This window comes from Phalacrocorax carbo, chromosome 13 (genome assembly GCF_963921805.1).
Source record: "Phalacrocorax carbo chromosome 13, bPhaCar2.1, whole genome shotgun sequence".
NCBI lineage: Eukaryota > Metazoa > Chordata > Aves > Suliformes > Phalacrocoracidae > Phalacrocorax > Phalacrocorax carbo.
Window position 1 is genome coordinate 7,888,608 of NC_087525.1, and position 12,189 is coordinate 7,900,796.

Here is a 12,189-nt window from a genome sequence, read left to right on the forward strand (position 1 = left end):
TCAGATATTTTTTTTCCCCTGTATATTTATGTTCCTAACTTTAATATATTTTTCCATAGGATAATCTTTTATATATTCAATAGAAATGTTCTGGTATTCTTGGGGGTGAGAGTTATTCTTCCAGAACTGAACTGATTGGTGCAATGATGCTTCTTCAAGCCTGAAATCATCGCTTGGAGAAGCATATGCAGCCCTGCTCCCCTAATTCTCAAACCTGATAATTAAAATTTTAAAATCAGTGTCAACTCTTAATTATTGAACAGGGGAAACGAGGAAGGAAGTAGGAGTGTGTGGGGAGAAGTATTAAGCATGGGGAAGAGTGAGGAGCAAAAAACCATTGTTGATAGCTTTTCCTGGGAGATGTTAAGTTTACTGACAGTTGGAAAATTACTAAACTTCTACTCCTCATTTCCTTGCCTTGTAGTTTTGACTTTCTACTTATAGAAGACACTGAAAATAACCCCTCATCTTAAATGCTTGTGGTCTGAAATATCTATAAATGTTTGTCCTTTTCCGAACAATGCATTTAGAGCCCCTTGTTGGGAAGGGATTGGTTTTCCCTGTTCTCTCGCCTGGCCTCTGCACGTAGAGAGAGCGTCACTGCCCATCCCTGCCTTTTCCCATGCAGCGTGCCTCTGCGCACGTGTGAGCAGCGCTGACCTCAGCTCGACTTTGTTTCAGGTTTAGGGGTCAGGGTTGTGCCTTCAGGCTTGACTTAACTGGTTCAGCTGTAGCCCAGCAGCTGCTGGGTTTGAATGAGGTAAATTGTGACCGTGCACTCGGAACAGCAGAAAATAGGTCAAGTGTGGGTTGGGTTTACATGGAAAGCGCTGGCGTCGCCTGGTAAGCCTAAGCCTCTTCTCTCTGCTCAGACAAAGCCGTTTAAGGTAAACTGGGAAGTTACCATCTCCTCAGAAAACTTTCTAGCCTTCTGTAGCCTTGGTGTTTCTGGCTGGCGTTGCCCTTCGTGACAAGCCCGGAGTGGGAGGGAGGTTGCCCTTGTTGCAGGGGCACGCGGCAGGTCGGGTCGATGCATTCCCCCCGGAGCGGTCCCCTCTGGAAGGGCGTTTCTCTGCTGGCTCGTGCGGAGCAGCACAGCCCTGCAGCCTCCAGCGCCTCTCTGACCTCCTGCCCACCAGCTGCAGTGGCGTGGCAGCTGGGGTAGCCTTTCACTTGTCAGAAAGGAATAAGGAATATACTGTTTACTAGTGGTTTATGCATGTGTATGGATCTAGAAAGACGGGCAAAGCAACAGAAGAGCTGTATATTTTAGTCTCAGCTAAACTTGTTGATTTCCCTGTAGGGTTTTAGTGTGGTCTGCATGGCCTCGGCAGTACTTTCCTGGTGATACCCTTGGGGGCATCAGTTGCTGCCAATTTCTCTGTGTTTTAGTTAGATTCTCATCTTCTGCCACTGGAAAAAAGTCTTGTAGTAAGGCAGAGGGATACTACCAATTTATACATGATGTTAAGATCTTTGGTATTCTGCCTGTCCGGATTTATGTCACTGTTTTGTTTTGTGGGTTTTTTTTCCCCTGCTTACTCTGATGTCAGACAGGACTATTAAGATTGAAGGTTTGTTAAAAAGTTATAATCAGTGAAGGAGATTACAGATCAGTGATATAATCAGATATGTCAGGTGACATAGTCAGTGAAAGATAAGAGGAAGAAAAAAGGAAGGCTAGTTATCAAGGAATGAAAGTAAGATAATTTTTTTATGGGAGAAAATAATTTTCTAAAAGATGGCATTAAAGGACTAATAAAAATTCTCAGTAGTCTAGATTTTAAAAACAATGCTTTTTATTGCCACTGCTCTCTGAAGACTGTTGGGACAATCAGTAGGCAGGTGTTGGCGTATCTTGTTCCCTGTTTTTCAGACTGCGATTTCCAAATCAAATTTCTATGCAGCTGAAGTTCCATGCAGTTGTAAAAATGATTTGGTGCAAAAAGGAGAGAGAAAGAAAAGGGTGGCAGACTCATTCTGTAGAAACTGTTTTCAGAATATTCATTCATGAAACAAGAAAACTGAAGGTTCAAGCTTTTGACACTTTGATCTCTGAATTTTTTATTTGCACTGTTTGAATTTAAATGTGGTCCCTTTACCATTAAAGTGCTAACAAAATGCTTATTTCCATGTGCAGCACATACTGTGTAAACATTATAAACAGGACTCTCAAGTTGGTTATGTACTAGTTTGCATTTAATTCGTGTCCTAAATTATCAGAAAACCTCTAAGCAGCCAGAGGAAGCTATAGTTAATTAAGCCACAGATGGTGAGGACTAATGTGGTGTTGACCTTTGCGAGGACTGCAAAATCTACTTAGTCTTTCTCTGTAAAACACTAGCTGAAATGAGTTCCTACTGATACTAAAAAGATGTCCTTGATGCATTGAAGCCAAATGCAGAGACACTGTAGCCAAGGAAGGCGCTTTCCCGAAAAAATGTGTTTGCAGGTTCTAATGCATGGCATGTGTTGAGGCTTGGTCTTCAGGGCTCTGATTTAAGCCTTTCTAGTGCCAAAACCCACTCTTTCCCAAACTGGTTTTCCTAGAATGCGTATTGTCAGTTCTCCTCCTCTTCACTGAGAATGGAGAGTTGACAGCTGACTAGGGTTTCTATACCCTCCTATACGCAGTGTGCATGCAGGCTGTGTGATTGGGGGTAGGGGCAGGTACTTGAATCCACTTTCTAGTTGTTGTTTTGTGCTCCAGGTTTCATCTCTTGATTTGATGAACTCGTTTCTGCCCCTCAAGTTTGTGAAAAATGACTTGGAGAAGTATTTTAAAACACTGAGGAAATATATTGCTTCAATAGTGTAAGCATTCTCCTGGAGAGGGTGGCTGCTCACAGCTTGGACAGACATACTCTTTGCTGGGTAAAAAACTGGCTGGGTGGCTGGGCCCAAAGAGTTGTGGTGAATGGAGTTAAATCCAGTTGGTGGCCGGTCACAAGTGGTGTTCCCCAGGGCTCCGTACTGGGGCCAGTGCGCCCTCAATAAGTTTGCAGACAACATCAAGTTGGGCCAGAGTGTTGATGTGCTTGAGGGCAGGAAGGCTCTGCAGAGGGATTTGGACAGGCTGGATCAATGGGACAAGGCCAACTCTATGAGGTTCAACAAGGCCAAGTGCCGGGTCCTGCACTTGGGTCACAACAACCCCGTGCAACGCTACAGGCTTGGGGAGGAGTGGCTGGAGAGCTGCCTGGCAGAGAAGGACCCTGGGGTGCTGGCTGACAGCTGGCTGGGCATGAGCCAGCAGTGCCCAGGTGGCCAAGGAGGCCAACAGCCCCCGGGCTTGTATCAGGAATATCGTGGCCAGCAGGAGCAGGGCAGGGATGGTGCCCCTGTGCTCGGCACCGGTGAGGCCACACCTGGAATATTGTGTTCAGTTTTGGGCCCCTCAGTACAAGAGGGACATTGAGGTGCTGGAGCGTGTCCAGAGAAGGGCAGTGAAGCCGGTGAAGGGTCTGGAGCCCAAGTCTTAATGGGGAATGGCTGAGGGACATTGTATCTTGGACAGTGTTTTGTTCATGGATGGGGCTTGAGTAGGAGAGAAGTCTGTATTTGGATTTTGACTTGGTTTTCTGTGGGTACTATCTTTGAAATTTAGAAGCATTATAAGTGATCTGCACTTGTTCACCTCTGGCTTCGAATGACAAATCACGTTTGTCCAAATAAGCTCTCTGAAAATGGTTCTCTGAACAAAGATTTCTGCTTGCTGGTTAGAGCAGCATGGTATTTTAACCTGATGGTATGGTCTGTAGTTTCCAACCTGTTCCATCATTTTGCACCAGAAGAAAGAACAGATATACTCAGAGAAACACCAGATAATTTTGTTACTTGGGAAAACTTAATTCTTCTTGGGACTTCCTAGGAGTTGAACACGTCCCCAGCAGGTGAGAATTCTCATATAGAGAGACATGCAGCTGACTCAAGTATTCTTTGGATAATTAAGCAGAAAGTCCACTCCACCAGAAGTTAATTCCTCTTTTGGTCTGGAAAGAAGGAAGAATAGCAGCAAAGATCTAAAAAAAAACCTAACATAGGTTGGCAAGCTTCTGATAGTCACGTTGTTTCATGTGACTGTCTTCCAGAAGGGCAGGAAGGATTAACTTGCCCATATCTTTCTAGCCCATATGCCCTTTGTCTTCTTCTCAGTATTGCATATAGTCATTTGTGGAGCAAGGGGCATTGCTGTATGAAGTACATAAGGAGCTTCCTACAGTAGATATAAGGAAGAAAATTGCAGTTCCTTATTTGATTTGCATTCTGATTTGCATTTCGTAAGGATTTCAGAACAGCATTAGCATCCTCCTGGAGGAGGTATTCTAGGACTTGTGGAAAAACTAGTCTAGAAGAGGGTACCATGCTTGCTTTTGGAGTGAAACTACTTTCAAATGAGGAAAAGTCTGGAGGAAAATTCTACAGGGCATTTAATTCTTCTCTGGGTTAGTCTGTCAGTCTTGCTACTTTGACCAAGAAGGAGGGGAAAACTGAAGGTCTTAATTGCCAAGGTTCAAATCTGTAGACAGAGTTTTTGTTTCTTGAGCAGTATAAATACAGGGTAAGGAAAAAGACTGGGCTCCACAGAGTCATCTGCTTGTCCTCAGTGCTAAGACAGGGAAAAGACTGCAAGTCATCAGCCTTGCTTGTTGCCTTGCCTCCCTGTTTTTGCCAAAGTTTGTGGTGTGTGCTAAAATAATGTGCTTAAGGCCATCACCTTACAGTTTAACACATTATGCAGTTAATTTCCTGGTTTTTTTTTAGATGTTCAGATTTAAGATTAATGGTGGGAAAAGGTCAGTCACGGCACGCATTTTTTCATAGATACACGTAGTATGTACACAAAAGAAGATTTTTTTTTTTTGAGATTTCAGGAATCTTTTTTTACTGTCTTGATACTTATCTTCAGTTGTTAGTTAAAATTTTCTATTGACCAATGTATAGCATGTTCATGTCTAGAAGCAAAACGCTGCTTTTTTTTTGTTCAGTGATTTATATGTTAAATGTGTATTCTTTGTGTGTGTGTATTTAGAAACTCTGGGTTCTCTTTGATACCCTCTCCATAATCCCAGTCAGAGCCACATGCAGTTTGTGTGATGGATCTTTGACCTCACCTTGCGCCTTTTGTAGCTCATCTTTGAGATGAGCTCATCTTTCTCCAAGAGTCAGGGAAAAAAAGTACAAAATGGACTTTACAGTCTCCTTTGCTAAGTGTTCACACCAGGCACTCGGTCCAGGGTACTGATATGTCATGGACATGAATAGGAGATAGAGCAAAAAAGGTTCAAATGTACTGTTTGTAGGATCACCAGTATCTTCAGTGTCAAGTTCAAAGAAGGCAAAGATGCTTAGGAAGGATGTGAAATCTAAAAAACAAAAGCAGCAGTATGTGTTGCCTTCAGAAACAGATCAAAAGTGGCTCAAGATGACATAAAGACTCAAAAACTTTGCATGAAGAGCTCACCGAACTAGAATAATGTTGCTCACAACAGATCAGACTTCATGGTACCTAATCAATGCGTATAGTCATGAAGAAAATTTTCACAGGTGGAACTAGAGGAATTATTGAAAATATATGAGATTGGCATATTAACTGCATTTTTAAGTCAGCCTGACTTCCAGTACTGCAGTGCCTCAGTCTGTTGTTTAGGTCTAATGCTTGTGGATCTGAGAGGGGAAATTTTTGGTACAGGACTCTTGCAGCTGCTGTGAAAGAGAGTGCATGGGAAGGAGGACAGATGAATGATCATCACAGAGCTCCTGTTCCAGGGTCTGTTGGGTTCCCCTGGAAAATCATTCCCTCTTTCCAGTGGTGGTTTTGCTTCTGTATGTGGGATCAATGCAAAAATGGATTTGCCCAGAAAAGTAGAACAGCTAATACCCTTTTCAGATTGCCTCGGGAGAGGAAGCATTTTGATAGTCTGCCATCCTTGAATAAATTGTAGCGTTGACCCTCTTGTACCTCTGATAATGCTAGCAACATCCTTGCCTCATTGGTATTTTTAACCTGGTGGTAGAGGTCCTGTTGATCTTGCCCTTCATTGTACTTTGTTCCGCTTTACATGTATTAAAACAGTCATCTTGACCATTCCTGTTGGATCCAAGGCCATATCCTTTTCAAAAGCATAAGGAGAGAGAGTAATTTTGTTTAATAACTGAAGCATTGATGCATTCTCCGTAACGGAGCACAGCAAATCTTCAAGTGTCAGAAAGTGAGTTTTGAATCTGAAATAATAGGCATCCTGTGATCAGTGGGTTAGCAGGAATAATCTCATCCAGATGAATAGAGAGAAATTGCTCATGTCACTTGAGGGCCTGGCAGCAATGCACAATTCCCCGAGTGTTACTTGTATCTTTATATTCTATGGCTGGAGCTCTTAATGATGAATTGTGAAACATCAAGGAACTTGTTGGAGATAAAGGAAAGAAATACTTGATCTCAGCTGCAGCACTGATAAAACATTTTACATTTCCTATGTGGAGAATCGCTCTGATTATTTTAGCTGTCTGAAGTTCTCTCAGCACAAATGAATGTTCCTGCAGCTCACGGATTTCCAAGACTGTCTTCTGCACGAGGAGTCGCCAGGCTGCGGTGTAGCTTTATTTCTCTGCCACAGCCTCAAAGGCAAAAATAGCAAGTTTGCTCTGAAATAAAGAGAAATAGGTATTTTAAAAGTCTAGAGATGAATGATAATTTAAACCATGTAGTTAAGGATGCAAACCAGATTTTGTGCCTAGTTTTTACTTTTTAGGACAGTGCCACCAAATACATCTTAATTTCACAGATGATGTCCTACTCAAATAGTGAAAAAGAACCTTTTCCTGGAGAAATGAATACAATAAAAATAAAAAAGCACATGTTATTTGAAATACTGAATTAACAAAGGCCTTTGTATTTGAAAATCAGTACTGGTGTTTCGCTCAGAATGTTTGTTTCTCTTATGCATTATCTTTGTGGTTTTTATATCTATGTTTATGCTCAATATGTCCATATTAAGCTTTACAGATAAGGAAGACAGATTTTTTTGTTGTTTGTTTAAATTTATTTAATCATTGTTTCAACAACTCTTTCTGCATACCTGTAAACAGTGAAGTCTTTAGAGGGCAATTTTAGCTTGTAGTAAGACAGCATTTATGAAAGTGTGATCCTATTAATAGCTTACAAGTCTGGCCACATGTGGGATCTGACATACCATGTTCCCATGAAATAACTTGTAGCACTATGTTGAGCTTTTAAGTTTTTTTCTAAAAATAACACAGGGGTTTGTAGGCAATCAGTAAAATTAGCATCAAACTACTTAATATTGTGCTCTAAAATACATCTGGGAAAATAAACAGAAATGTTACAAGTAAACATAACATATGGTTCTTTTTTTAATCTCTACTTTAGGACGACGTAGACAGTCTAAACCCAGTTCTCAGGGATAACCCGCAGTTACATGAGGAAGTAAAAGCCTGGGTAAAGGAACAAAAGGTTCAGGAGATTTTTATGCAAGGTAACTATGTGGGAAATTGTGTTATTTTTATTCTGTGTTAGCTAGCTTAAGGCCATTAGTTGTATGGGGCTCATCCCATAGCATTTGTGATATAATGGAGAATATATTTCTGACTTGGAAGTTATCTTTTGGATGTATTTGTTAATTCCAGAAAGCAAGACTGTAAGAAGCTGTGCATGACTTCTTCAGACTGTTCTTAACCTGTTTGATGTCTGAGTGGTTACGGCCAAAGCTGAATCATTAGTCTGAACGTAGATACTTTGTAAAATTTGTTGTGAAAATAAGTGTGTATGAATGGCAACCATACACCTTTTAGCATGTTTAAAACTGTTCTGTGCTCTGTTAGTGTAACTATTACGTGTGATAACTTCTCCAATATCTATCTGTGCTTGTAGTTCTTCACAGTTCTGTCACAGATGAAGAATACTTTCAGATCCCCACCCCACACCCTCGCCGCCCAACTGAAAAGTGCTTTTCAAATCAGTTACGATTTCGTAACCCAGTTCCAATGCGGGAAGGTTGCAGCAAACGCATGAAGTCATTTTTACACTGTAGATAGAAGTTACATGAAAACTGGTGTGAATTAGAATAAATTATTTTGGCTCAATCTTGCTGATAATAAAAGTATTATATGCATTTGCAGTGTATTCATTAACTTTCTGCAGAAGTGACAGCCAGTTCTACAGAGGCGTTCCTAGCAATGAGGGTCAGAAACTAACCTCTGTGGGGTCTGGGTTAAAATCCCCAGGCAAGCAGTAAAGCAAATTGAGGACAAAAAAGCTTAAGCAGTCATTCTGTAAATTAAGATGGGGAGGGGAGCAGTAAATAATCTGATATTATAAGGACAGCAGTGAGGTTTGCTTGCTGTCTGGTTTCTTTGATAAAAGTAAGATTAGAAGACCTAAGGAATATGGTAAGTATAATATCGAAGTTACAGTAAAAAAACTTGTGTCCTTCTGTGGAGTTCTTGATTTCATTAGATGTAATTATTCTTATGGGCCACAGAGAAGAATGATGCTGGAAAAAAGCAATGCACGGAATTGTGTAGATAGTAAGTTGGTATGTCAGTGTTAGTCATTTTACATTTTATCATCATATCCTCAGATACAACATGAGTTAATAGTCTGTTGATGAAATCTGCAGCCAAAACTGGATTGAGAGGTGATGTGAAATCAAATTAGGGCTATATGAAGAGGAAAGTAAAATTGAGCTTGTTTATTGTATTTCATTGGAGTAACAATAATAAGACAATTATGAAAGCCTCTGTGTACACTGGTACAGAATCAGTACTTGAGCAAAGCCCCAGCAATAATGAAATAGTCATGTCAATGAAACTGCCAGCCCATCTCCCAGACAACTCATTTACATCCCATCATTCCAGGAACTATATTTTTGTCTTTATAGATATATATATATATATAAAAAATATTTGATAATTTCTCAATCAGATGTTTGGATGCTTAAAAGTGCACTAATTTAGGAGTATTTGAGATGATGAGATGAATCTAATCCAAATGCCCTTGCAGACGTCTGAGAAGCTGCAGTCCAAATCCACTTGCTCACCTGATGTGACGCAGTGCGGCCTGAGGAGAGACACTCCTCCTTGGGCAGTGACACGCCACCATCCACGAGGGCATTTGCACTGCCACCACCTCAGCCCTGCAGGGCAGTGGTCAGCTGGCACAGACTGCTGTCATGTCTCTTGGGGCATAATATGCTCCTGGTCACAGAGTCTGCGTTTGGCACAAACCTTTCAGTGGCTTACGGACCGGCCTCTAGCAGTGCTAGCTGCTGTAATCTAGTCATGTTATCCCTCCTTTCTCCTCCCCTCCCTTTTCTGCTTTTCTTCACCTTCTCCATTATTACCATTTTCCTCTTCCCTGCAATTTAAGCAACATTTTCATTTCTGCCTTGTCTAGACGCATTAAGGTTGTTACCATATTCTCATACTGTATCCTCTACAGCATTTTTAGGATCCAGCCTTTTCCTTGTCGTCTCATGATGCTGAAGCCATCATCTCCTATCTTAGTATTTTTTACTTTGACTTTCACTCTTAAAATCCAGTTTATCTGAAGAAAGAGGAGGGTCGGAGAAAAACATGAATATTCGGGTTCCAAATGTTTGAAAAGAAGCATGCCAATTTGAGGAGGGGGAATTTTAGTCAAAACTGGTCCAATTATTTACAAGAATGAGACTAAACAAAAAAAAATTGGCCCTCATGACCTTTTCTTCGGGCGGCAGTCACAACAGCATGCTTTGCAGTGGAGCTTGTAGGTTTGGCAGGAAAGTAGTTTATTCCTTGTTTTAAAAAAAAACAAACTCCTCCCAAACTCAGCCAAGTTGAAAGCTTTTGGGACAAATAAAACCAGCTGAAGGAAAAGTATCTTAGATTCTTAACAATTAAAATATTTGAATTTTTTCTTCCTATTAGATTTATTATCACTACAATCTCTGAGGCTGCATGTACAATAATCCTCTTGAAACACTGAGTATGCTTCAGCCCTGAAGATATTTCCTGATAGTACTGCACAGGCTTTTTCAACAATGTGTAGCTGAGTGTGATTCAGCCAGGGACTGGAGACAAAGCCAGGCTTTTCCTGTAATGGCTGCTTGTGGCTGGGCTGGGCTGGAGCTGAGCTGTCCTGTGTCGTATGACCGCAGTTTAATCCTTCTCCTTCTTCCTGACACCCCAGCAGCATGTAAGAACCACTCCCACCTGTTTTCAAAGGTAGATAAAGTCCCTTTTAAAAATAGATAGTATAACGGTTGGGATGAAGGGCAGACACAGATTAGAACAAGGAGTAAGAGGAAAGAAATTGGCACTGTGTCAGTGCAGAAGAGTGTAAGAGAAGCTGGAAGCTGGTGGAGAAGGGAGGATGGAGCTTGTAAGCTGAGAAGACTGGGAAAGGACTTGGAAGCCAGTGGCCTGGAATCGTAAATGCTAAAATGAGACAAGAAGCTGGGGAGAGGGGAGAGGCTGGTTCTGGTTATGCAAGAGACTGAAGATCATTGTGCAGTTAACAGTAGGATGCAAGAGAGGAGGAGCTGGGATAGGAATTGCACAAAGAGACACAGGCAAAATTTTACTGAGACTGTCTGAACAAGGCAGAGCTTTGGGACAGCCATGAAAAGTTTGAGACATGTTGGGTTGGGTCAGACAGCCAGAAAGTGTGGGAGCTGAGCTGGAGGCGTTTTGCAGGGGCATGTGGAGTAAGGGTTGGAGAGAAGCCATCAGGAAATGTGTCCCCACGGGAACCCCGTCTGGTCCAAGATCAGGAATGTGAGACATAAGCTTGTAGATTCTTCCGCTTTTTCTGCCCATATGTATTGGTGATTGGCAGTGCCTGTGCTGGCGCACGTCTGACCCTTGTCTGTGCAGCTGGAAATGTGCTCCGGGAACGAGTTGATGCTGGTAGCTCAGAGGGTTCGCTGGGTTGTGAGGTTTCAGTTGTGCAGTGAATGTTGTGGATGTGGGTGAAAGAACGGTGCCACTGTATGGTGTTTCTGTTTGTTTCCCAGCTGTTTTAAAACCTAGATAATCAAATACATAAGATACTTCAAAAGGCCTTGCTCAGGTTCCAAAATTAAACCCTAAGACCACTTGGAAATGTCTAAACTATTATTGCTTTTACATTTCTCTTGATCTTTCAAGTGTTGACGTTGCAAACAGTCTTTATGATCACACACTTTCTTGTGCAGGGGGTATAATGGACCCAGTCGTGTGAATATGGATATTTTACTAGAGAAAGCTGTCACCTACGAGGTCTCTTTGTTGCAGATGTTTGAGCTTACTTAATGTACTGGGCAGGGTTTGGAAAAAAAATGATCTTTAGGAAAGGTGGGGGAATTCTGGCTTTGCCTCTGCGGTTGAGCAGCTAGGCACTCTTACATCTTTTCAGTTAGGCTTTTTGTAGGTTGTCACTGACTGGTTTTCCTTTCGTTCCTGTATGCCTGACCTGGGGTTTGGTTGTGGAAGTAGCGAAACCCACACAGTTGGAACTGAACTTGGTGGCAACATTGCTTGGCCATACTAAATGCTGTATAAACAGTAAGTGCAATGAAACTTAGGGTCCTGGTGATCAGATGGGGCAATAAGCATAAAGTCGTTGAATCTCAATTTCTGGGTCTGGAAACCAACTGTAAAATAAGTACTGTATCATACTATCTCCCTACCACCATGGGCTTCTGGAGGTGAATGAAACTAATCTTTGCAAAGGGCCAGTGTGTGGGGTTTCTTTGCAGTTGATATATCTGAAAAAAGGAGCTAAAGTCTTCATAGCATGTGTGGTTTTAAGTGTTCTGTGTGGCCATAGCAGGGACGGGATCACTCAGCTGCCTTTCCAACTGCTATAATGGAGAGAAACTCTGTGGTCACTTATGGGAAAGACTTGGCAGATGCAGAGCCTAACCACCAAGATGTAAATCTTTTCGCCAGCAAAGCATCTGGGCATGTGACTAGCCTGTTAAATAGCTTCTGTATAACCTGCTGCTGCCACTTTCTAGCCTTTCAGATTTCTTTTCTATGGTTGCTGTTTGTAGGCAGGAATTTTCCCATCATTTGTCATCATGGTTGCAAAATGATTTAGTTAGATAAGAAAATTGTATGTTGAAAATGTTAGCATAATTGACCTTAAAGCATACTTAAAAGTACCATTTGCATTTCAAAATGTCTTCCTGATGAATAAAAGTAAAA

The 12,189-nt window shown here is 41.6% G+C and overlaps 1 protein-coding gene across 3 annotated transcripts in view; it reads left to right on the forward strand.

Moving 5' to 3' along the window:
* JMJD1C (jumonji domain containing 1C) overlaps positions 1-12,189 on the forward strand; it is a 165,760-nt gene that overhangs the window by 118,684 nt on the left and 34,887 nt on the right. For 2 of the 3 annotated variants that reach the window (XM_064464738.1, XM_064464740.1), the window contains one exon: positions 7,391-7,496. The exons of the other annotated variant lie outside the window; for it this stretch is intronic. In XM_064464738.1, the coding sequence (XP_064320808.1) occupies positions 7,391-7,496 (106 nt within the window). The remainder of the gene's footprint in view (positions 1-7,390; positions 7,497-12,189) is intronic. 3 annotated transcript variants of the gene reach the window in all.